Source organism: Cavia porcellus, unplaced genomic scaffold, assembly GCF_034190915.1.
Source record: "Cavia porcellus strain 051 isolate PalLab524CR breed Dunkin Hartley unplaced genomic scaffold, mCavPor4.1 scaffold_1, whole genome shotgun sequence".
Lineage (NCBI taxonomy): Eukaryota > Metazoa > Chordata > Mammalia > Rodentia > Caviidae > Cavia > Cavia porcellus.
This window is the reverse complement of record NW_026947484.1, coordinates 166,962,964-166,989,875: the sequence shown is the minus strand read 5'-3', so window position 1 is coordinate 166,989,875 and position 26,912 is coordinate 166,962,964. Positions and strand designations below refer to the sequence as shown.

At 36.7% G+C, this 26,912-nt stretch overlaps 2 protein-coding genes across 2 annotated transcripts; one reads left to right on the top strand and one right to left on the bottom strand.

Moving 5' to 3' along the window:
* Positions 1-296: 296 nt before the first annotated feature.
* On the bottom strand, positions 297-21,846 carry Rab14 (RAB14, member RAS oncogene family). The gene is made up of 8 exons (XM_063259783.1): positions 21,658-21,846; positions 14,054-14,112; positions 13,199-13,252; positions 11,829-12,006; positions 7,504-7,570; positions 3,844-3,931; positions 3,477-3,507; positions 297-2,533 (listed from the first exon to the last, which is right to left on the bottom strand). The coding sequence occupies exons 2-8, from the start codon at positions 14,103-14,105 to the stop codon at positions 2,356-2,358; spliced, it is 648 nt and encodes a 215-aa protein (XP_063115853.1). The 5' UTR covers positions 14,106-14,112; positions 21,658-21,846; the 3' UTR covers positions 297-2,355.
* LOC134478451 (collagen alpha-1(I) chain-like) lies at positions 20,958-26,912 on the top strand. Its single transcript, XM_063259778.1, has 2 exons — positions 20,958-22,171; positions 24,209-26,912. Exon 1 carries the CDS (start codon positions 20,990-20,992, stop codon positions 21,818-21,820), a length of 831 nt encoding a protein of 276 aa, XP_063115848.1. The 5' UTR covers positions 20,958-20,989; the 3' UTR covers positions 21,821-22,171; positions 24,209-26,912.

Sequence of the window (26,912 nt, the reverse complement as noted above, 5' to 3'; positions counted from 1 at the left end):
CAAATAGCTTCTCAAAACTGCCACATAAACCTTTTATACTCCCACATGAACAAGAATGGAAAGGATTTGGTGCTTGCTTCTGTTTAAGGTGAGTAAACTGAAAAGTTCATCTTTTTAACGAACGAAAAAACAACTAGCTCAGTTACTCAGTGTATTTTGTTTGGGTTACATACATAGACCTTTCCTCCTTACAAGGAATAGGCACAGTTCTGCAATAAAAAGTGACAGTGCACGCCAGGTAATTGTTCACCTTACAAAAACAAATCCTATTGCAGTTCAGAAAATAATGCAGCCAGTTGGAATGTAATCTAGATACAGGTACTTTATTTACAAATATTTAGATTAATAGCATTTTGTTACATTAAATGAAGAGAACAGCAGTCCGAATAAATCCTTCTGTCAAGAAAAAAAGACTCACTGTAATTAACTTTGGGAATCAGGTATTGCACCTAAACAAGCCGAAGTCTTCAGTTTGTGACTGCTACCTTATATCCCAATGGGTGGTTTGTTTGTTTTGTTTTGTAAATATATACACACCAGCAGGTCATGGTCCCTGGGCGAATCCCTGGTGACGCAACAGTATAAGCAAAATGGATCACTGTAAGTCTTTAAAATAACATACTGATCTACTCCAGGAATCTTATTTTTAAAAACGTTAAAGACAAAAATAAAGATGAATCCACAAACCAACCAAATCCTATTTTCTGCACATTCCAGTTTTGGCTTTATTTAACATTGACTATACAATACTCTGGAACTACATGTTTATAACCCAGAAAGATGTAATTTTACTTTAGTGTCTGTAAAGAGGGATTTTAAGTGTGTATTTTAAACACAGCAGTTGAACTGAGAGCACTTTATGAGATATGCTTGGAATTACCTGTCCTACACTTCAGATACCTTCTCAGTTCCCATCCACTGAACCATAGAAGCAACAAAAATGAAGAACTTAGTAAAACAAATGGTTGTTGTCTAAAGAAGATTGTTTCTCTTGCATATTCTTCCAGTGGCCAAACCACCTAGCACAAAGTGTAACTTACTTATCAGCACAAACACTGAAACACCATTAGAAACACTTTCCCTTTACAAAACCATTAATTTATGCCAACATGACATAAAATAACCCCTCATACCAACACAAGGGATAACCTTGGATTATTTCACTATAGTGTTAAAAATGCACAATTTAAAATCCCTTAACAGCAGACTTGGGGTTCTGGCTATCTGGTTCAGAATCTGACCATTCCAAGAAGAAAAAGGTATAAAAGCTTAAAATGTGCAATAATAAACCCAGCCTTTTTCTTTTTCTATACAGTAAGGCAAGAATGCAGCCTGTAATGCAAAATGTTTACAAAAGAGAAAAAGCAGGTTAGCACATTGCCAATTGCACAGAAAATCAGCAGGTAAGCCACAGTGCAAAGATGGAACAGAATCTGCTAGTGTTAATCTGCTGACACTAGGAGCGCTTTCCAGCATAACATCCCCAAACACTGCCAGCACCAAGGGTGGGGCCAGTACTACTTATGAAGTGCAGCTGTGTCTATTTCCTTGTGTGAAATGGAAGGGAATAACATGGTCACATATAGGTCATACTGTACAAACTGGTATTTTATACTGTTCCAATGCCAGTAATCAATTTATTTTCTTCATTAAAATAATATACACAGAATGTTTTGTTAGTTTGGTTCCTTCAAATTTTATACATATTTACCTTCTGTTAAAGAGAAAAGGATAAAATGGTGTAAAAAAACACAAAGCTATTAATTAAACACAAGAGAAAAGATAAATGGGTATTTTTCCCTATGCAAGGCTAAGACAGAAGCAAGTATGAAGAAAAATGCCACCCCCACAATGGAATTTATCCAACAAAAACAAAAGCAGGTATAGAACCCCTTCTCTACCATCAGAAGTCATTTTACAGCAATGAATTCATTAGCTACAACAGACATACAGTTAAAGATGGGCAGAAAGGCCAGAGATACCATCAAATTAAACCATACAGTAAGACAGAGCCTTGGCCTTGCAAAAGAGGGTAAAAATCAAGTCCAACATCAGTGCTCAGTTTAAATCATATATTGGTGACATACCTATCACAAAGACAATCAAGGGGGGAAAAAAGTCTAGATTTACCATGCAGGAGAGATTTATTACTCTACTTGCCTTTGATAACCTGATTACATCTAGTTGTTTAGCAGTTTAGTATTGTTAAACTGTTTGTACAACAGAGTTTTCTTCTCTTGTTTTCTTTTTTAATTAAACCCAGTAAGATGTACAGAAGACAATGAGGCAGTAAAAAGTACTGCTTCCAACAGATAGAGGTGAAAGGTCAAATGAGGGGCCACAGCAAAGAGGTCACTAGCAGCCACAGCCTTCTCTTTGGGGTTGGGGTTCACTGGTTAGCCGGCCTCCCTGTGGGGCTGAGGGTTTGTGCTGTACACCGGACTCAGCAGCATTCAGATCCAGGCTTCCATCCTGAATGTTCTGATAAATTTTCTTGGCAGCTTCCAGGAAAGCATCTTCTACGTTCTCTCCCCTAAAATGCAAATGGTAACTTTATTCATGAACCACAGCTTTCTGCAAAACATAAGACTTAATTATACACTGACCTCTGCTAACCTTTAGTTAACTGTCATGATGTCTTCAACTTAGCCACTGTTATCTAGTAAGAGATTACCAGAAGAGAGAGCTAAGAGACTAACCTGGGAAAACTCTGATGGAAAGCTGATGAGCACGGTACTATTTCTACAAACCCCATCTGGATAATTATGTATGTTTTAATCATTAAAACGATGTTAACATATACCATGATAGGTGCTATTTCTGAAGCACACAGGGCACTCCAAACAGACAATCTCTCTGAACATGATGCACAGGATTCTGGAAATGGATCTCATCAGCAAAACATGAACTGTGCTGTTTTTATCATGTGATGGTGACATAGTCATGCTTAGCCATGTTCAGACTTCAGTTCTCTTCAGTTCATTTTAGTACAAATGAGACTAAACAACAGGTTAGCCTTCCCTCACTTCAAGGACTTTAGTCCCAATAAATAAAGAAAAATGTCTGGAAATACTAGAGGTCCCATAATGGATAGGGAAGAACAACTAGAAAATGTTTATTATGCTTGGTATTTCCTTAAGTTGTGTTTTTTCACATAATCAGAAAGGTATGAACAGGTTAGCCAATCTTGGGTTCAAAATGCCAAACTTGACCTTGATTGTGAAAGTCAAACAATTTTGAAATAGAAACAGTTTCATTTATTAACCTAGTTACCAATGGGCATAATCAAAGTACAATGTTCTAAGTGATAAAAACATTCTTTTGAAATATGAAACGGGAAGACCTCTTTGCTTACTGTTCTTCCTGCATAAGCACATATATAATATATATGACATACATACACCTTTCAAATCTATAGTTCTACTTTGAGCAACTGAATGTAACTGAAACGTGATTTCTGTTTCAGCCATACTTACGTTTTTGCACTTGCTTCAAGGAACAATAAGCCTAAAAATAAAATTCAGACTACAATTAGGACATTTCAAACAGAGCACTCTCTTCAGTTATATATGAATAGGCTCCCATTAGCTGCCAGTACTCTTACCACAGAATTTCATGAAAGGGTATGTGAAATTGAAATGGGGTGGGGTCTTCATATTTGTTTTAAATAACTGCATTGCCCCTAATGTGAATTTCATAGAAACAGAAACACATTTCCTCATTCTTTAGATTTTAGAGCAGTTTGCATCGTTTTCAAATTACCAAACAAATCACAGTATCAAAATTCTACCCTTTGTTAGAAATTCTCACAAATGTGATTGCCAAGTATTAAAATAAACCTACCATTTTCTTCAGCAAACTGTTTGGCTTCTTCGTATGTAACATCTCTCTGTGCCTCCAAATCTGCTTTATTTCCTATGAGAATTATTACCTAATTTGTGATCAAAAGAAAGATATCTTAAAACAAACGGAACCATTTAAACTCACCTTGAAAATTCTAAAATCTAAAACTTACAGAAAAAAATAGGTCCAAAAGGAAAATCAAGTACTAGCAATTATCCACCAAGCAGGAGTAGAAAATCCCAAAAGCACCAACACTAGGAAGGAGCTTGATAATCATGTAGGCCAGTAGTGGACCAACTTTCCACCACAACAGATAGCATATTTTTCAGTTTGTAACTCCTACATGACGTCTGTTGCACATTTTTCTTTCCTATTTTTTTTTTTTAATTTTTTTATCAGTACTGGGGATTGAACTCACGACCGCCTGCTTGCAAGGCAAGTGCTTATGCCACTGAGCTAAATCCCCAGCCCCTCTTTCCTATTTTTGGTTTTTGTTGTTTATAACCCTTTACAAATATAAAAATATTCTTAGCTTGCAAGGCATTCAAATACAAGCTGTAGGTCCAGCATGCCCCACAAACCATAGTTCACACCTGGAGTAGGCCAAAGACTATGATTTCTCTGAGTAAGACTTAACAGAATATATGAATGCCGGGAAGTTAGACACAAAATCTCATAAACATGGACATTCTCCTGGAAAGACGATGACTTTGATTAGATTTTCAAAAGGTTCTGGAACCCCTGGGAAATTCAAAAGCTCCTAGTTGTTCAGGTCACAAGTAAGAAAATTAAAGCAATGTGACTTGCCAAAAGTTACTATGTGAGTTAGTGGTAGAATATTAGAACCCAGATAGAAAACCCAAATTGTGACTTATAAATATTGTCCTATCCTACATTATCCTTAGAATTAAGTTTGTAACAACTAGTAACAAATATCTGTGTGTGTATCCACAGAAGGCAGATGGATGTGGGAGGGTAACACACATGAAATGGGTTCAAATCCAAGGTAAAATATTACACACATACCCATTCTAGGATCACCCACACTAGAAAAATTATGCCAAAATTAAAAAGCTCTGCAAAATTTTAAGAAAAAAGGTATGGAGCCTTGGGCAACAGCAGTTTTGACTTTTATCTAGTTCATGAGAAGAGTTAGGATTTACGGATAAGCTATACATATGTAAAATTTATTTTGGACACCAACCTCCCCTTCCCTTTGCCAATAAATATATTAATATACCACAAAAGAACAGCTTTGACTATAGGGTTTTCTACTACTAAATTTTTTTCATATGAAATTACAAGCACTTGGCTCTTCCACTTTCAAAAATTTGTACCCTATGAACTAAATAAACATTTTTACTTGCATGTAAACCTTTTGAAAAGTAGTTCAACAAAAGTCAACATTCAATTAATATGAACAAGTGCCCACTGATGAGGGAGAGAAGTGTCTGCTAGTCTCTTGAAGAATAAAATAACACTTAAATGGAAATCAGTTTTTTAAAATCCAGTCTGGTAAAGTAACAATGGCCTAATACAATAAATAAGAAATACTGCCTCCTGGCCTGGGAGTAGTAGCTCAGTGGTTGGAATGTATAGATAGTATGCCATGGTTTCAATCCTCAGCACCACAAACGGGGAGTGATTCCTCAATTCCTTATACATTTCCCTTGGCATACTAGTAATACTGAGGTACAAAAGATACCAGCAATCAAATGAGAAAATACATAACTTCTACATAGAAACCAAAGGCAACAAACAGTATTTGAGCAGGACCTCAAAGAGACTTTTTTTTCTTCTGAAAATCTAGTTAGAAGCAGGCAGGATATGCTTAACTTTTTCACTATACTCCATGGACCCTCTCACTGAGTTTTTGTGTTTTAATATTTTACTTTAAATAACTATAGATGCGCGCGCGCGCACACACACACAGAGGTCTTGTGAAGTAGCTTTCCACAGTGGTTACCTAGCTATAGCTTATGTTCTCAAAACTAGGAATTCAACACTGACACAATCTGAGGCTCCTTAGATTTTAGTTTTTACATGCTCATCTGTGGTGGTAAGTTCTATGCAATTTCATCACAAGTACAGATCTGCATCCCCATCATTAGGATACAGAACTGCCCCTCTGCTTCAAAGACACTGCTCTGTGTCTCTTTATAGTCACATTCACTCCACCTTCCACATTCACTGATAACCCTGCAACCAATGATCTTTTCTCCCTCTCTACTACTTCATCATTGTGAAACTGTAAATGGAATCACTCAATATACAGCCATTTGAGATTGTGGTGGTGGTATCAGTTTTGTTTCTTGATTTTTACTCAGCACAATCCCCTTACCATCCATCTAAGTTGTTCTATGTACCAACAACTCATTCCTGTGTGGCTGAGTAGTACTCCAGTGGGGATGTACCAGATTGTTTATTCACCATCCATAGCCAGCTGGACTGCTTCCAGTTTTTGGCTACTGCAAATAAAGCTGCTATGAACATTCATCCATAGGTCTGTACACATACCAACAATAGGCTTAATGTGACAATGGAAAAACAAGTTCCAGGCCCCGTTCTAGCAAAACACACAGTGCTAATCCATTTTTAATCAAGATTTAACTGTTGTTCCCTGACAGAGAGCAATCTTACCATTGATTACATGGTGAACCATGCTTCTGCTAGGCACTTGGGATGTAAAAGTAAATGAGACACAGGCCCTGTTCTTGAGAAGCTCAGTGGCTTTCCTCTCACTACTCCTAAAATGTTCTTCATAGCATCTAAAGAAATCTTACTCAAGACCCAGCTCACTCCCTGTGTCCTCTGTAAAGCTGGTTTCTCCATAGGGGCTCTGATCATTCCTGTCTCCACAGCACTGTAGCAGTCATTCTATTTGTAATTCGTTTTTTTTTTTTTTTTGGTTTTTTTTTTTTTGTCTTTTTCCTTTTTATCGGTACCGGGGATTGAACTCAGGACTGCCTGCTTGCAAGGCAGGCATTTATGCCGCTGAGCTAAATCCCCAGCCCCCTTGTGTAATTCGTTTTTAAATTTACTTTGCAATACAGTAATATGTTTGTATGCCTGCTGATTTTCTCTGCTACACTACAACTTCTTGGGAGCAAAGGACACATGCTTATCTTTTTACACTGCAGAACCTAGCATGGAGAGACTGGCTTTTAAAACAGTTAAGTATCACCTCAGTCTGATTAAAAGCCAGTTTAAAAAAAAAATAAAAAGCATACAAACTACTTTAAAATTAAAATATTGTGATAACTGTAGAATCAAAATTTTAAGAAACAGCAGATACTCCTTGTACATTTTTTTCAGTTGCCTCCAATGGTAATATTTTACAAAACAAATACAGATCCTTTAAAAACTGTAATTTCATATTTAAGTGTCCAATTGACATGAGACTACCACCCTTTTCCTAATTTTTTTAAACAACAAATACAAACAAAACTTATGAACAGTAAAATGGAAAACTGGAGTAAATCAGACCTGAAAAAAAACTTTCTTCAGTTCATTTAAGGATAAAATAAAGATTTTTCTCATCCATAATATTGAATATTTCTTTCATAATATTGATACAAAAATCTCACCAGCAAAAGGCTTTCCTGTTTGAGTTAGTCTATATCTGAAATTTTCTGTGTTGTAAGATGTCATTTAACTTACAGTATTTGGATTGGTGAGATTCCTTGCATCTGTCAACCAGCTGCTTAAATGGTTATATGTACTTCTTCTGCAAAAGTTAAAGTTTAAAATTATTAACTTCCAAATACAACTGCCAATCAAACAGAAAAAGAAATTTCAATACATATTTAAAGTATATATTTAAATCAACAGATGCTAAGACTTAGTATGACTATTCTACAAAAGTGTGAAATGCAAACATGTAATTTTCAAAATTCTAGCCTAACTCATTTTTAAATAAGTCAATATCCAACAGCTACGCAAACAATATGTCAGAAGTAAACTATTTACATCTAAAAGTACTTACATCCTTAACAAACCAATATACAAACAAAATTCTGAATCAGGATTTCCAATATGAAATTAAAATTATCTTGAAATCATCTAGATTTTCAATCACAAAATGTATACAAAGTATTAGCAATATGCCTAGCCAATGACATAGTTATTGGAAAACATTCTTGTATCTGCCTTCAAATTTCAATTAGAAACCAAGACAATCACACTTTAAACTGGTACAGAGTTGATCTTTCCTTTAGAATAAAAGATAAGCCGGGGATTTAGCTCAGCGGCATAAGCACCCGCCTTGCAAGCGCGAGGTCCTGAGTTCGATCACCGGCACAAAAAAATAAAAATAAAAATAAAGGATAAGCTATCTACAAAACATAAAAACCAATGTATATAATACAGTTAACTGGAAATTCAAGTGTCCACACATGAGAAAGGAAGTTTATCCTAACTCTGTACTCTTATCTGGGAGTTAAAAACATTTGGGTATTCAGACAGGCATTATTTCTCTATCTTCTCCGAGAAAAGTTTAAAAACTCATCTGACTCATCTGCCAAATAAGCCCTAAAACAGTAAACAAACTCAAATACCAAATATCTCCCACTTACAATAGTTCAATTTACAACTTTTTGACTTTACGATGGGTTTATCAGAACCTAATCCCATCACTTAGCTGAGAAACCTCTGCAATGTATGATGTTATACAGCATAAAAGCTAGTTAAAGAAGACTTCTGAAGTTAAAAATGTTTCTCACTCAGAGACAGAATACTCACACATTTTATTTATTTAACACTAGTAAAGAGAAGCCCTTACGAATTAAAACATCAGAATAAGGCCTAGAAACCTTTCCTCATAATGTGTCTAGTTTAGTCTTACAAATATACCTCGTGATCTCCAGCTGTCAGTGCTCTGGTAATATTAACTATTTCAAATATTTTATCTTTCTCCAATGGGAATGCAAAGAATTCCCTACTCAGACTCTTTTGGAGAGCACAGTATCATGTTGTCCGTAAGTCACTACCCGCCTAAATGTTTAAAAAAAAAAAAAAAAAAAAAAAAGACACACACACACACACACACACACACACACACACAGCATCATTTCCCCAACAGTTTGAAATTTTCCAAACAATGGTCAAATATTTTATAAAAGTACACGCTTCTACCACTGATTGAGCATTTGGTTGACACAGACTTTATACAGTAAGAATGTTATTCCTTATGCATAAATGTTAATTAAGTCCAAGTATTCTAATTTCAATGAGTTAAAATTTCAAATTCAGGAATTCTGGTAAAAGGGAAAGCCTACACATCTTTTGTTAGTATTATCAAGATAAAAAAAAAGCTTTATTATTTACATGCACTATATTTCTACCCATGAGTCAGTTAATTGTTATTAGTTTATAATTCACTGTAATTTTAAGATCTGTGAGTTCAATATAGGTATCATTCAAATATTCATTAACTGAAGGTATCAGTGCTGAAAAAATAGTGCTAAAATATTCTTAACTTTGGAATAGACATATCAAATTGATTTAGCCAAACAATTGCCATGATAAGCTTGCTGTCAACTTAGAAAAGCAATTAATTAACAATTATATAAAGTAAATATCAACAATAAAAAACACTACTGAAACAGGAACTGCCATATTTGCAAAATGTGAAGGATTGTCAAAAAAAAAAACTGGGGGGAAACTGGCACCAGGACTCCAATATCAATGTCAAAATTACAAAGTGATAATGGTACTATAAAGCGTCAAAATCAAGAAAGCACCTGTCTACAACCCAGGGTACTTTTTTTTAGTAAGTTACACTGAGATACAGTGAACATACTATAAAGCTTACCATTTTAAAGTATACAATTTTGTTGTTTTTAGTATATTCACAAAGTTGAGCACTGATCACCACTACCTAATTCTAAAATATTTTACAGAACCCTGAAAGAAATTCCGTATGCATAACTTCCTATGATATCTTGATAATCTGTGTATACACCTGCCTAATCTGGGCATCTCAGAAATGGAATTATACAATGTGGCCTTCTGTGTCTGGTTTCTTTCACTTAGCGTAATGTTCCCAAGGTTCAACCACAAGTCACGTATATAAGTATTTCATTCTATTTCATTCCCTTTGAAAGCTGAAAAACATTTCCACGTATGGGTATACGACATTATGTTTATCCTTTATCAGTTAATTTTTCTGTTGTTTCTACACAAAAGACTTCTGATGCCTTCAGCAGACACAAATTTTATCCAAAATATTTATTATGCTTTAAGGGTATGTTTGAAAGCAAAATCAAATTAATTTCAAGCACACATCTTCATATTTAAATTAATCATGTAATTTTTAGTTATATGAAGCCTTCAGGAATGCCATACTCATAAAGACAGCTCTGTACAAATGGTTGGGTTCACTCATCATATTACCAACTGCCTGGATACAGTGAACATCATTAAGACTTGGGACATGTTTTGCCAAGACCATCCAGCTCCAGAATTCACTGAAACTTTGTGTACTACACAATAAGACACTATCTTCATTATAAGGCAGTATTTCCCAATGTGTATTCCTTAGTAAAATACTTAGGAAACACCAAATTAAAAAGTAGAGTTTTTTTGCCTGCAAAACTTTTCAGGGTCCTGTGACTCTGAGAGGAAAAGTTTAAACTATTTCCCAAACAGAAATATGATTCACAGTATCCCAGTCACCTCTCTACCCACCAAAGAGTCATGCTGCTTTTGACTGGTGTTCTGCTCAACATGATCCAGTTCATTTTCTAGCTTACACTAGACAAACAGCACCGTCTAGTGCAGTGGCAGTTTTCCATGTTCTCTAAAGCCAAAGCTTTACACTCTAGCTTTGTTAACTACTCTGAGTTTCCAGAAATAGCCATGTTGACATAAATTAAATCCTGCTGCAGGTAGTATTTTAAATCACTTCAATCCATGTTAGGACAAAAACTGAATTTAAGCAAATGAACAATTAAAAACTCAATTATTATATAAATCCTGAGTTCAATTCCCAGTACCAAATAAATAAATAAACAGCACTTTTCCTAGGGGCCAGGGGTTTAGCCCAGTGGTGCAGCATCTGTCTGGCAAGCACAAGGTCCTGAGTTGGATTTCTAGCACCAAAAAAGAAAAAAAAAAATACCCCCCCCCACCACAAGTACGCATGAGGTCATTTTGTGGTTTATTATGCTCAATTAACAAAACTATGTATTTAATTCCTCGCTTGGCTGTATTTTCATAAAGTGTAATTTTTAATGCTAAATGCCAAACAGATTCAAGAAACTGCTTACTTACTACGTAAGCAAAAAACCGAAAGTTTCATGCAAATTATTTCTTATAGTCACACATCATGGCATACACCTATGTAATCACCTTTACTCAGGAGGCTGAGGGAGGAGGATTGCTAATTTTAGGCCAGTCTGAGCAACTTAATAAGACCCTGTCTCAAAATAAAAACCACTGAGTAGTTATAGCTCAACGGTACAGTATGGGCTTAGCATGCACAAGGCTGAGTTCAATCCTAAGCACTGCCAAAAAAAGAAAAAAGACGAACTCTCAAACAGTTCAACTGATGCTGCTTTGTGGAACTGTATTCTTCTATAACTCTACAACTGCACTACCTTTCAGAAAAGAAATTTTTGGGGAGAGGAGAGTACTAGGAATTGAACTTGGGACCTTGTGCTTACCAAGCAGAAGCTGCCACTGAGTTATATCCCCAGCACCAGAAAAGAAAATTAACATGTTAGATCAAGTTCTATACAGTAACTTAAAGAAACTATAATGCCAAATTACAAATGCATTTACAGTTCATTTATAATTATCAATTATAATTATCCAATTATAAATTAAAGCCTAAATCAATTTAAAAAACACATATACACACATTAACCAAAGTAAATTTCTATTGCAAATTTTGAAGGTTAAAAATTAAAGAATGCCTAAATCAATTAAAAAAGAAACTATGCTAGCTGAAGTAAATTTGTACTGCAAAGTATGAAGGCTCTTACCTAGTGATATCGTACACCATAAGTGCACCAGCAGCTCCTCTGTAGTAGCTTCGTGTAACAGCTCTAAATCGCTCCTGTCCTGCTGTATCCCAAATCTGCAATTTGATTTTTTGGCCACTAACTTCAATAATTCTTGTACCAAATTCGACACCAATTGTGTGAGGACAATCAGCCATAACTGTGCAGAGGGAAAAAAAAAGAATCCCCCCTTTCAGAAAACTTAAAGACTAGTAGAGTTATATATACTAATATTTGTAAGCTAGATGCTAATTTGATGGCTCAGCAAAGAGAGAAATGTGACTAGATTAGAATATGGGTTAGCAAAACTGTAAAGAGCCAAAAGATCAACATTTTAAGTTTTGCAGGCTAAAAAAATGTTGCAATCAATTAAACCTTCCTTTGAAGCATAAAAGCAGCTACAGAATACATAAAATAGGTATACTTTACAATGGCCATGACCAGATTTAGCCAACTAGACACAGTTTAATGACCTCTAGACTGAAAGAATCTGCTAAATAAAACTAAGAATTTTAATTACTTTCACCATATTAACATTATACTTACTCAGTTTCTGATAATCATTACCTATGACAAATCAGTCAACAGTTTCAGAACTCTAGTTATTAGTCAAACAAATTTTCATCCTGAAATTATTGGTCTCAAAGAAAATCATCACATTGAATATACTATTATAATCATAAAATGACAATTTCTGTATATCTAAACCAACAGAACAAGTATCTTTTACTGGTAATTAGGTTACTTAAAACCTAAATTCACTATTGTCTGGTACAAGAACACAGAACAATGAGCACTGCATAAAATGTTACACCAACACTCTATGGTAAGCAGCACAAAACTGCCACAGAAAACAATTTCAAGTATATTTAGCATATCAGTTACTATAAATTGGCCCCCTACTCTGTCACCCAAGAGTTGTACTCTTGAATCTTAATCAAAGTCATGAACATAGGAAGAAATCCATTTTAAGTATCTCAAATCTACTGAGTTAACAAACTATATACGCAGCAAATGCCCTATAACGAGATTATCAGTTTCTACAATAAAATGAAAGAATAATAAAAATATTATTTAAAGTTGACATTATTCTTTGCATTTAAAAATTAACTTTGTTTTGATCATTAAGAAATCTAAACAAGTAAATCAGGTTATATATCACAGGTAAGTCAACAGTCTAAAAATGCTGGTAGTAATATTTCATCTGCATATCAAAACTCATAGTACTTAAGGTAAAAGTGCAAATATAGGAAAAGATTATATTTAAATGCATAAAGTACAATGAAAATGACTGTTTAAAAAGTAGAAATGTGATAATAAAGCTACTGTTTTACCTCACATATCGAACTTACACTTTTTTTCTGTAAATTGATGAAGCAAGCATGACTTTCCTACTCCCATGTCCCCTGTTTAAAAAAAAGTTTCAAGCGGCAATTACATTTCTCAGTTTTATAACCTTATATGCAATAACTTATTTCCCTTATATCACATCAAAAGTTTCTGGGATACTTTTTATTTTAAGTTATTTTTGAGTTTTATAGGTTCTTCCCCTTTAACCCATGCACAAAGGATAAAGAGTAACAAATAAGCATGAGACACCCAATAATAGCAACTGAAGTTTTGAAGCTTGACTTACTAGGTCTTCTGTTGTATTTTTCAATTTCTGTATTTTTTTGTAGAATTTCATAAAGGATAATTTATATTATAAACCATAACGGAAGTCTTATGGACATATTACCAAATTACCTAAACTGAACATTAGAGCAAACTGCTGTAACATGAAGAATTTATGGAAAAACAAGCAGACTTTCAACTGTAATCGTACAACTATACATGCATAAATAGCATTAAGATTTACTGTTAGTATAAACTTTTTGAAACTTAAGGGGAAAATGCCAACATATTTTACTTATACTATATAACTTATTCTGAAACAATGTTTATACCAATTTTGGTAGAGACTTTCATGGTATTTTTTGAATATTTTAGTCTTACTAGGAAATTAACCTCATTGCCATTATTAACCCACCACTATACTACGAAAGTATCCAGGGCCACAAAATAAAAGGTACACTTATTCTTATCAAAGTTTAGTTTCAAAGTGAAACATAGTTCACTTCGTCTGTAGTGGTGTATTTCAGTATCAGTATGTAAATGTCCTGTGTATTAACCTCTGGGGAAGAAGAGTGAAAGTTAAAAAAACTCACCAATAATAATATATTTAAAGATGTAAGAGTAGTTGTATGGTGCAGTGGCCATGGTGGCACTAAAAACAAAGAAAACTGTGTTACTTCAAAAAGAATGTCCACACAAATTAACCAAATTTATCACTGCTATCCTTTAAAACAAAATAAATGTTCTGTGAAGATATATACACAGATATACATACATATACTAATTAAAGCACCCTGAATACAAAGAAAATGTTAGCACAGTAAGTCAGTAAAACTGCGTTTCCCAAATTGATCAATAAACATATACTCTTAAATGAATATTTTAACTTCCTTATGCATTATTCATAGAAATATGATAAACTGTATCTACACCAAAACTCCAATATTTCACTTCAGTAAATAGCCAAAAAGAAACGTTAATTCTGGAAAACTGCAAAACAAGAAAATCTTTATACATTTAAGTTAAACATCATTATAATCTCTCTCCCTTAAGGGCCCGTTCTCTGATAACTGATCAGTTAAGTTACTGGAGGTCTACTTGTCAGAAATGGCTTTCAAAAGAAGGATACAAAAGTATTCACTAACTTACAAACATAATTTTTAAATTCTGATGTTAAAAGTAGACTGAATCACATAAAATTAGGTTAAATCACAAGAAATTGTTGTAGATTAAAAAAGAGTGGGCAATTATTATTAGCAATTTCATATGGTTGAATTTACATACAACCTGTAGATTAACAATACAAGTGCCTGCTATATACTACTCCATGAACTAAGAAATGTTAATTATAGTGTCTTAAAAATTTTTAAAGTTTATGTAACATTTAAAAAGACTGCAGTCTCATTCCTTGCACTTACATAGACTTAACCTAAAAATTTATTTAATAATTAAGAAAAAATTTCTGAGCCAGGCAAGGCCTGATGACAAATGCCTATAGTTCCAGCTACTCAGGAGGTGAGACAGGACTTACTGCTTGTACCCAACCTGGGACATATTCAGCAATATCCAGACTCAACAACAAAAACCTGTCTATATAATTCAGTATGTCTGATACTAAGCTAAGTACTAAAGAAACAAAGGATAAACTCTAACATTAGATGAGAATAAACTTTATTCTCATCAGTCTTCAGCTTAATGACAAAAATTCTATAAATATATTTAATCCATTTTTTAAAACTTTGGAGTATTTTTAAGTGAATATCACATTACATAATGTGACTGAAGAAATTCCTTTACTGAAATTAACATCTTACTATATACCATATTTCAAGAAAAATCTCTATAAAGCTAAGAAAACAACCTACAGGAAGAATGTTTATGGAAATTAACATCTTATTATATACCGTATTTCAAGAAAAGTCTCTATAAAGCTAAGAAAATTTAACCTACAGGAAGAACGTTTACCATAAATCATCATCAAGGAAGAGAAACTTCTTAATTTGAACAATTACTGAAGCTAATATAGTCTTCTTACTTAGCTACATGAAGATATTACACTTAGTACAAACAGATAGATGCCTTGCTCCCCACTACAGCCTGGCATGTTGTAACACATTTATAATCAGTCTTCATCACAGAAAACTCCCTTAACCAGTTCTTTTGGGAGAAGGAGTTTTTCTAGTTAGATTAACAATTCTGAAGACAACTTTTGCTTCTTTTCCAGACAGCAGTGATGCAAAACTTAAAAATGAACTTGCTCTTGAAGATTAACTTGCTCTGGATTATTCACCAGCTAACAAAGGAAAAGAAAAAAATCTCTTATATTAGAAATATTTAAAGGTTATTAACTTGTAAACCAGCCTTACCTTCTTTTCTGTGTAAAAGGAGTACAGACTCTGATTTTAGTTCTTAAAATTCTTTTCCTATTTAAACTTAAGTAAAAGTCACCCCTGAATTCCTGTTTGTACTTTTCCTCTTGATTTTCCTATTTTTCTTCCCTCTTCTAATTAAAAGGTACAGCAGTACATTTTTTTGTTTCCTTCTACTTTACCAATTTAACATGGTAGGGGCTTGGGGTATGACTCAGTGATAGAGTATCGGCTTAGCGTGCACAAGGTCCAGCATTCAATCCAAAGTGTGCATGTGTGTGTGCTTGTGCATGTGCACACATACAAATATGGCCTCTAATAATTCCAATTTATACTTTAAATGATCCAACTAAACATGAAATTATAACCCATATCTAGTAGTTTGTGTACCTGCTAGTCACTACACAAAGCATTAATTACCTAGGATAATTACTTTTTAAAAAAATAATTTTAAGCACTCATACAATACAAGCATTTCAAAACAAACACCATTTCAGGTGGAATACTAGTACTGTCTTCACCTCATCACACAATACTGGTCTCAAATTTTTTTAAAAAATTACAACAAAAATCCTAAAAGCAGAATTAGAGGAAAACTACTCAAACTCACTAAATTCTGTAGACAATCAAGGCAGAAAACACCTAATATTGAAGTCAGGACATCACAGGTCCTCCCTCCCATTCTTATATTCTCTCTCTCTCTCTCTTTTTTTTTTTTTCTTTTTATCTGTACCAGGGATCGAACTCACGACCCCCTCCTTGCAAGATAGGTGCTTATGCCACTGAGCTAAATCCCCAGCCCTCTCCTTCTCATTCTTATTCTAAGAAACTGACAGTTGTCTTAGAAAAAAGATACAAGTTATATCATGAATAGGTACAAATTCTTTATGATGAATGTGTTCACTATGTATATCTAAAATGTACCAATAAAATCTGAAAAAAATAATTTTCAAAGTTCACAAATGCAGTAAAAAATCACATATTTGAAAATTACTGTATTTAAAGCGTCACGTTTACGCTTAACATTGCTTTAACAAAAGATTTCTCAACTTCATTTCTCAAACATAAAACATACCATTAATAAGGTGAAAAATACACTTGTGCATAGCTTTAAAAGGGGAAAAAAAAATTTCCCCTGTGAATTCAAAGTTCAAAAAAGGGGGAGAAATACTGATTTAGTTCAAACACTGAAACACAAGTTTACTAAACATTACAATTTTTACCAATTGAAAAACATTCTATAACTTATATATTACTACTGGTGTGATTTAGATGTACCTGCTTCCACTTTTTAGAAAAATCATTTGAATGAAGGTGACACACTGCTACGATTCTTTAAGAAAAAGATTACTATTATTTCAGACAACAGCCACTGAACACATGATGAACGAATATAAACTAGTAACACTGTTATGGATACAACATACCTTAAGCAGTGTGCTAGACACTTCATATGATTTCATTCAATCATTACTACTATTCTTTTAACATAATTTACTATCCTCATCTTACAGACAAGGAAGGAAATAAGACTCCATAGTTAAGTAATGCAAGCAGTCACAGTCACAGTTTAATGTAAGTCTGTACTGAACCTAGTCTGTTTTGCCTGCAGAAATCCCCTCTTGCACTATACCATCCTCCAAATGGTGTCAAGGTACACCATGAAGTTCTGTTAGTAAAGCTGTGCAACATATATTTCTCAGTTTACTCAGTTCTAATTTAATATTCCGAGTAAGAAGTGGCATAAGTGCCTGCCTGGCAAGTGCAAGATCCCGAGTTCAAGTCCCAATACCAAAAAAAAAGAGAAAGTATTAAATAATTACATTAAGAGTGTATACTATTTTTGTAGATACAAATAATATAATACTTTTGTGGTCTCCTTAACTTGCAACCTTTTTTCACTTAACAAAAGGAAGGATATATTTCCAGGTCACCACATGTAGACTCAAAAATGGTTACTAAACACATATTAAATATTAATTATTGTTGTACCCAAAAAGAAGCATATGGTTCAGCTAATATATTACAAGTATAAATGCACTTAACTCACTGTTTTCGTAGCAAATAACTAGAAACAATCTACTTTACCATCAATAAAGACATAGCTAAACAAAATAATCTATAGTATAAAATAATATGCATGCATTATAAAAAAAACCATTTAGATATACATGCATTAATCTGAAAATAAATCCACAACTTTGCTAAGTAAAAAACAAACAAAAAAGCATTCTGTAGCATTTCATGCAACAGCACATCTCATTTTTAAGCATACACACATTTAAACCCTACATGCACGAACTATGAGGGAATACAAACCTAACTGAAAAATGAATACATAGGCCGAGACTAGAAATAGAGGGACACTATTAGAACATGTCCAACACTATTTCTTGCGTTTACTGATAGTATGGGGAATACTGTTTGAAGCTAGTCATAGAACTGGCCTAAAAAAACAAAAACACCCAACACCCAATAGTAGAGGGCATTTTATTCAATTTTATTTTTCTTTTTACAGTTTTATTCCTTACTGTTTGCTTGCTTATACATTATGTTTTTCTTTTTCTTTTTTTTGTCTTTTTCTTTTTTATCAGTACCAGGGATCGAACTCATGACTGCCTGCTTGCAAGGCAGGCGCTTATGCCGCTGAGCTAAATCCCCAGCCCCTACATTATGTTTTTCACACTGTTTTACAGCTGTTTTATTCTACCCCTTAGAACACATGAAGCTGCTATGTAATTTTTACATAACTGATTCCAGACAGCAGGGGAAAAGCAACCTACTAAATATGCCTGGCAATCTTGTATTTCTTATACTCATTGTTTAGTTTTTTGTTTTGTTTTACATGCAAGAGATTTTATTAAAAACACCAGAATGGAGACAGCACTTTGGTGATTCCAACACAAAAATATCTGTTGAGTATGTACTAAACACAAAGCACAGGCACTAGGCGTTGACAATATAATGATCAAAAAAGACAACAAATCTTTGTAGAACTTCAGAACAGAAGCATTCTGACTTGCTCTAAGCGCCACAAAATGGAATGCTACTTGATTTGTCAGGTGGACACTAAACTTCTGCAGTCAACCTAAACATAGTGAATCGGTCAGTTTAATTTCTGCAACAGTATATTACAACCTCTACAAATAACTCACTTTTGAAGCCTGCTTTAAAAAAAAATAAAACTGACTTTTCACAAGATGTCATACTTTTATATACACTGTGAATAATTAAAAAACACTAGACTGCTTAATGTACCAAGAGGAAAGCAAAATCTTCCAGCTAATTATGTTGGCATGTTATAAAAAAGAAATGCAATATTCCAAAGATGTACTTTTTATGCACAAAATACTTAACCACAAAACTTGCACTACAGTTACAAAGATTAGGGCCAGGGATTTAGCTCAGTGGCATAACAGCCTGCCTGGCAAGCAAAAGGTCCTGGGTTCCATCCCCGGTACCAAAAAAAAAATGATTAGTAATAGTGAAAATTTTATTAACATGATGTTTGCAATTTGCTTTAAAATAATTAAGGTTGGTGAGGTGTACATAGATGAAGAAAGCTGATCACTATTGACACTGAGTATGACACTTTGACAACTGACACTTATGAGTATATGAACTCTCAAGATTCTGTCTTATTTTGTATACCATTCACAATTATCTAGAATGAAAAGATCTTTAAAAAGTAAAATACATTATGGTTAATGTGTCTGTCTATAAACTGTCTCTTGCCATGACTGACATTTCAAACCACATGAAAACATTTCAAGTGTTTTTTTAAAAATTGAAATATCTCTCAAAAATACTAACATTTTATCTTACATATCTTGCTAAGATTTTGCAAAGACGTTTTATGAACACTCCAAATTCTTGTTTAACATTGAAGTATGAAATGACTCTAACACTAAACATGAAATATAAAAAACAACGTTTTAAAATAGAACTCCAATTGCAAAATATCTTTAGAAACTATTGGAATCTACGGTTTTGCATCTTTAACAATAACTGCCACTTAGTGAGTGTCTAATATGTCCCACCTACTTTATAAACAATCTCAAATCCTAAAAACTGACTTTACAAATAATAATCAAGTCACAGAAGCAATATACTTGTGATTACATACTATTAAACGGAGAGCCAGAATTAAGGCCTTAGTCTAATTCCACAACTCTCCAAAGCCATGGTTCTCTCATTCATTCAAAAAGTATCACATGCTGAGCAAAAGTACAGGCACTGAGACATTTACTATAGGTCAAGCAGTGCGGTAAGGAGGTAAAGATTTTCTTTAAATCCACTTAATCCTCAAAACAACTCTAAAATTTTTTAAGTACTATTATTCCTTTACAGACAAGGACACTCAGTCTGAGAGGTTAGATAACTTGCTTAAGGTCACTTAACTAACTGGGAAGTGACAGTACTAGAGTAAAAATCCTAGGCATTAGGAGCTCTAAAATCTCAACCTCTACACGCCTCAAGGCATGCACACGTTAACTGGCTTAAGGAGACCTGTGAAGCAAAAAACGTTGGAAAATCTTGTAGGGAAGAAAGGTAGGAGCCAGATTATCCCTAGGATCAAGTCTGTTCTCAACCTCATCTAGATAAAAGCTAGCTGAACAGTAATGCAATGAACAGTAAACTTTGTAAGACTTCAATTCTGGTTCCGACTCTAGCTGTGGGATGAGCAGGAAAGCACCTGCCTTCTCAGAACCTGTTTTTCTTCATATAAAAAAATGGAAGTAGGTACCGCCATCTCTCCTCAGAGGTTGAGAAAATGAAGATTTGGTGGTAGAACAGCTGACAACACAAACTTTAGATCATAAAGGGGTAATTGGTTGTCATCCAATGCAAACGAGAAAAGAGGAATTAAATTGCCGCCTCTACTCCTCACGGTCACATCTGTAACCATAGTCTCACCCTGCAGGCAGTACAGACCACTCCAGCCAGTGCAGTAGCGAGGCCAATGTGCACATCACTGCCGCCCCACTTCAGGCTTCGGTCGCCCCTCACCCTCGCTTTATAAAGCAGGGTAACTCAACTTATCACCCAAGGCTCCTCCAGTCAGGATAAACCCACGTGAACACACCTAAATCCGTGCCTGGTACACAGTAAAATGCAAACCCCTGGAACGCTCATGATCCATCTTCTTCAATTCTACAAATGCCAAAACTTTTCTCCTTCCTTGGTCCCCGCAACTATGCAGATTCGGGCCTTAAAGGACGTCCACGGGCCTCCCAGGAACTCGCCGACACCTACAGCCTGCAGCGCGAATCCAAAGCCCCTGTCTGTCCCCACCCACAAGGACACCGAAACCGGCGAGGTGCAAGACGCCGGGGAGGCTGCTGCGTGTGGCTCGCTCTGCTGCCTTTTGTACTAGGAGACGGAGCGGCCTCCGTGGTGGGCCCGTCGCGTCCGGGCTCGCGCGTGGCGGGGCGCGCGGTTCGCGTGGGTAAACACTGCGGGGGTGGCGGCGGGAGAGAGGGGCCTGCAGGAGAGGCGACTCTGCCCCTCAGGGCCAAGAGGCTGCAAGGAAGACGCGGGCGAGGCCAGAACACACCCTTCCCGAACAACCGAGAGCGGCGGCCGGCCGGGGGTCCGGGACTCGGGGGTCCGGGGGTCCGAGGGGCCGGACAGCGCCGAGATCGCGGTGCCCCCGCACCGCGTCCCGTCAGCGCCCTCCACCGACCCCTGGACCGCCAAGGGCTGCAGGCCCGACCCCCGGGCGCCGCCCGTCTGCGGCCCGCCTCGCCGCCGTCACCGCCCGCGCCCTCGGAAGAGCATGGCGAGCAGGCTCTGGCCGGACGGCCGCCGCAGAAGGCCTGGATTACCTGGGGGGCTGCTGGTGGCTGGGCAGCTTTCCGGGCGGGAGGGGGCGTCAGGACGAGGAAGAGCAGGGCGGACGCGGCGGGAGAAGCGGGGCTGAGGCAGGCGGCCGACGGCCCGGCAGGTAGGCGGGCTGGCCAGAAGATGCAGACGCACGGACGGCAGTAGCCGTGGCAGCGGCGACTGCTCCTCAGGTTCCCTCAGGATCTTCCTCGGGCTGGTCCAAGATGGCGGCGCTCCCTGCACAGGGTTTCCTGTCACCCTCGCAGTGGGCCGGACCACAAAAGAAGGGGGGAGGATGCGCGCGCAGCCGGCAAAGCCCGGAAGAGGGTGGCAGAGGCCAGCCTGCTAGCCACGCCCCTTTCCCCGGTCCTTCCCTGCGACTCGCTGCTCCGCCACCGATCCCGCCCCACTGGCCCTAGAACCTGAAAGGGCGGGGGAGAGCGTTTATGCGCAAGCGCAGTCGCGTGTCCTCGCCTGCCTGGGCATTTACTGCGCAGGTTCGCATGAAACCTGTGGGTGAGTCTGGTTGTCGGAAGACTGGGGTTGTCCACTCTTGAACACCTTCACTGATTTTAGTGAAGCAGTTTCCATTTACTGGATCCTTACCGTATTCTGGCAAATACGCTTAGCATACTTGAATTGCATTCATTTAAGTGTGTATACTGCTCGCTTCCTACGCAGCATCAGCCGTGAGCGAGGTAGACTAGGTCCCGGGCCAGGTATACCAGAGGCATCAACCCATTTAGTAGTGGCGAAACAGAGGCTTGGTCAACTCCCTAGTCCAAGATCATGCCACTAGGAAGTGGCCCTTTCTGCCCTGTGTTCCACCTCTGTCTCTTAACTTCGCTTTGGCACTTCCGGGAGGAGGGATTATAACATTTTTCACAACCTGTATGCCACCTCCCACCTTCCAGCTTTATCCCCCACACCAAAAAGCCAATATGTCTCAGTGCAAGCCAATTGTGAGTTTATTGGACCCCGGAATATTTTGACTTGTGACTTTGTTCATGTGGATTTATTTTTATGTTTAGTTAGTATTTTACAATTGTGTTTGTATGGAGATAAATGTATTGGACATTTTCTTGAACATAAGAGTTCATTTTTTTTCTTGATTTTTTAATTTTTTGGATTTTTTTTGAGATAGGATCTCGCTGCGTAACCCAAGCTGGCCTCCAATTTGCAGTGATCCAACTGCCTCAGCCTCTCTTGAGTACTTCTCCTGATTTTAAAACGATGTAAAACATTGTCATGCGTCCCTAAAAATAGTGTGGACCCTAAGCATTGTGTGTACTTTGCTAAGGAATAAGATAGCTTCAACATCCTCAAAATGAAGTTCAGTTTCACTTTTGGCATTTAAAACCTTTCAAAAATTGTTTTTTCTATGAGTTTCATTGGAAAAATGTATGCCAGTTTACCAGTTTATTTTCAGAATGACCTAAGCAAATCTTTTCCTTCAGCCTACTTAATGGTATGTCCTTAAACATATCACTTGACTTTTCTACAAAAGGACAATGATTTCTAAATCACGAGGCCTTGTGAAAATTGAATGAAAAGAACTGTATATGCAAAATGTCTAGCATCTAAGAACTCAAATGGAAATGATTTTATACAAAAAAAGTGATTTTAAAATCTCTCTGAATTCTGGAAATCTATAATTCTAGTCCCAGATTATTTAATAAGTATAATTTGTTGTCACATTTTAACACTTTGGAAATCTGCCAGCACCAATAAAGGAGAAAGCGGTGAGCCAATTGTAATCACTTGTCTAGCAAAGGTAAGCCTGGCTAGAAAGTTACTATATACCCAAATGTCTCCTGAATTAAGGTCTTTATGTATAGCTATGTTTAGCAACTCCTTGGGTTCCAAGAGCTGTCTGAAAATCAGGCACATTTTCTTATTTAGTCCCCACATCTGTATGAAGACAGTAACATATTCAGCCTATTTTGTGAATGAAAAAAAACCTGAGTGTCATAAATTCGTATGGTCAAAAATTGGCAGTGGGAACATGAACCTGGCCACATATGATTTCACAGGTACCATTCCTCCCTGATTTGCAGTTGTACCACCAGAACCAGTTGAAATGTAGATCCCTAACTGTTATTTCAGAAATTACTTCAATGCAGCTTTTAACAGAAATGTGAATTCCGATCTCTGGTCACATATTAATAAGCCCCAGAATTTTCACTTAGCAGAGACTGCATGTGACCAGTGGCAGCATAATTAAGGACTGTCCTTTAGGTGCTGAACATGCAAAGCATTTCCAGTTAACTCTTTTGAAGAATCAGCATCTGTAAAGAAGTACACATGGAATACTCATTGCAGTACTATTTGTACAAGACTAAACATAAAATGTCTATTAGTAAAGAGCTGTTATAGTAAATTTTAAACATTCTTATTATTGAATACTGTGCAGCCGGTTAAAAAGAATGAATGTTTTGAGGGGAAAAAAAGACTAAACAGTATGCCAACATTGTTAAACTGCAATAGCAGGGTGAAATACATATACATGATTATGTAACTGGACATTGAGAAGAGTTTTTCCTATTGTCTTAGAACTGCTACTGAGCCCGATCTTGAAAACAAAGGTCCAAACGGAGCCTCCATTCTGTATTTGAAGAGCAGCCAATGGCTGGAACCAGCTACCTCCCAGCAAAGCATGGAAGGACCCACATTGTTCAGGAAATCAGCTCTTCCATCACTTCCTATCTCTAATCTCTCCAATTCAGTTCTGTTCCTAACCCTCTTCCCAGACTTGTACCAGTATCAGGGACCTGGTCAAGATCTTTCATTGCCTGTACCAAGGGTCTGATGAGAGGATGAAACAAGAAACAGACAAATTTAGTAGTACCTGATGAATGACTGAGAGGTTGCCTCCAGATAAACCAAGAGAGCCACACTCCAAGATAGCCATTGTTTACTTGGTGTCACAGCGATAGGCAGGATTAGCAGAAGATTCAAAGTCTGTGGAAGACTCATAGGTCTATGACTCAATGAGCAAGTATAATCTTGGGATGACTCAAGAGGGTGGAGATGATATGCTAAGAGGGATCTTGCACTGAAGTGTTTTTTAGGAATTTAATGATTTTAGTTTTAGTCCTGGTGGGACAGGATGGCCCACCCCTAAAGAGTTAATGGGAAATCTCAATTGAATAACACTAAGAATCCCAAGCCTCCATTTATACGAAGTTAGCCATTGTGGATTTGTGGTCCCCAACACACTATCACTGGTGATCACTGGAAATAAAAGCTGGAGAGACGGGAAGAAAGTTGTTCTGGAGGGGAGCCATTTATTTTTCCCTCTCTGCATGGTAGCCTATATTCTTTTCTAGAGCCAAGGCAAAGGGACTCCAAGAGAATTGCTAGTGAAGACTAAGTGTGCCTGTAGCTAGAGGGGACCGGCAGTGGTGAGATACCTGTTTGGGCAGCAGAGGAACCCGTTGTTGCTATGCAGGGGGAAATACAGGTGGAAGGAGTGGGCGTGGCAGGGGTTTGGAATGAAGCTCTAGTTGGAGAGAGGTGGGAACTACTCTCCTCTTCTCTCCTGGGTCCCAGGCAAGAAGACAGTAAGGAGGTGTTGTAAGAGGGCTGTGGTGTGAATGCCATGTCTGGAGGAAATACAGCAGATACCTGAAAACACAGCAGATGCCTGAAAGGCCGCCCATCCCAGGACTCACTCTTTGTTACAGCCACCTGGTCTTGTTTTACTTGCCTATATATTTTTATAATTCTATTATAAAAATAGATGTTGCCAAAGGATGATGGCGCACGCTTGTAATCCCAGCATTTAGGAGGCTGAGGCAGGAGGATTACTGTGAGTTTGAGGCTAACCTAGATTACAATTTGACTTCAAGGCCAGTCTGCACTTCATAGTGAAACTTTGTCTCAAAAAGACACCTCCCCGCCCCCCGCCCCAGCAAATCAGCTGGTGTTTCTCTCCCAAGCTTCAATATGTAGTAATTTCCAGATCTCGCTATGTGCTTATTTAAATCAGATTAACTCACCTCTATATTATTAGTTTTATAAGCTTAATTTTATTGGTTCATTTTCCTCATACATTTTAAAATTTTGTTTCATAAGCTTGTCCTGGACTTCAGATTTTTCCCCTTTCCTCATCCCTTTTCGTCTAGTGACTTTAGATCACCACCAATCCAGAACCACATATTAAAATATCAGTGTTCCCCTCAAAAGAAATCACCGGCAGTGTGAAAAGAAAATCCACAGAATAGGAAAAAATTATAGCCAACAATCCCTCAGCAATCCAGAACATGTAAAGAATTGAAAAACATCAAGCCTCCCAAATTCAAAGACTGTCTCCAAAAATGGGCATCTGAGATGAACACACAGTTCTCAGATGAAGATATATAAATGACAAATAAATACATGAAATGTTCACCATCACTGGTCACTCGAGAAATGCAAATTAAAACAGCACTGAGATTTCATCTCACTCCAGAAAGAATAGCTGCCACCAAAAAAAACAACTGACAAATGTTGTTGAGGCTTTGGGGGTTTGGGGGGAAGGAATACTGCTCCACTGTTAATGGGAGTGTATACTGGTGCAGCCACTGTGCAAATCAGTATGGAGAATTCTCAGAAGACTAGGATTGGAAGTTCCATTCAACCCACGTATTCCCCTCCTGGGTATTTTCCCAGAAAACCTGAAAAGATCATGTCACAGTGATATATGTGCACTTATGTTCATAGCAGCACAATTTGTAATAGCTAAATTTTGGAAACAACCAAAATGCCCATCAACTGCAGAATGGATGAAAAAGATGTGATTTTTTATACAATGGAATATTACTCAGCTATAAAAAAGATGATCTTGACACCTTTATAGGTAAATGGAGATAAGGGAAATGAATATGAATCATATTTGTAAGTATCACATTGTCTCTCTAGTGTAAAAAGTAATAAGAACTGTAGGAGTAATAAAACCCAAAATGTGTAATTGCTATTGTAAAAAAGAGAGGAAAAGAAAGTGCTCTAAAGGTATAACTGCATGTATGTATAAGTGTGTAAGATAGATGACCATATTACCAAGTTTTTGTTAGATCATTGAGCAGAACTGTCTGCAGTCTCATTGTCTGAATGTCCACTTTGTATGCTTTAGTTTTGTAACTTGAACAATTATTGCTAAGATGACAGTATGTAATTTATCAACTAGTGATTTCCTAGTGTTTTTTAAAATTCTGTATTGTTGCTACTCTTTTTTCTGTTTTGCTTTTTTTCTCTTTAAATAAATTTTTTTTTTAAA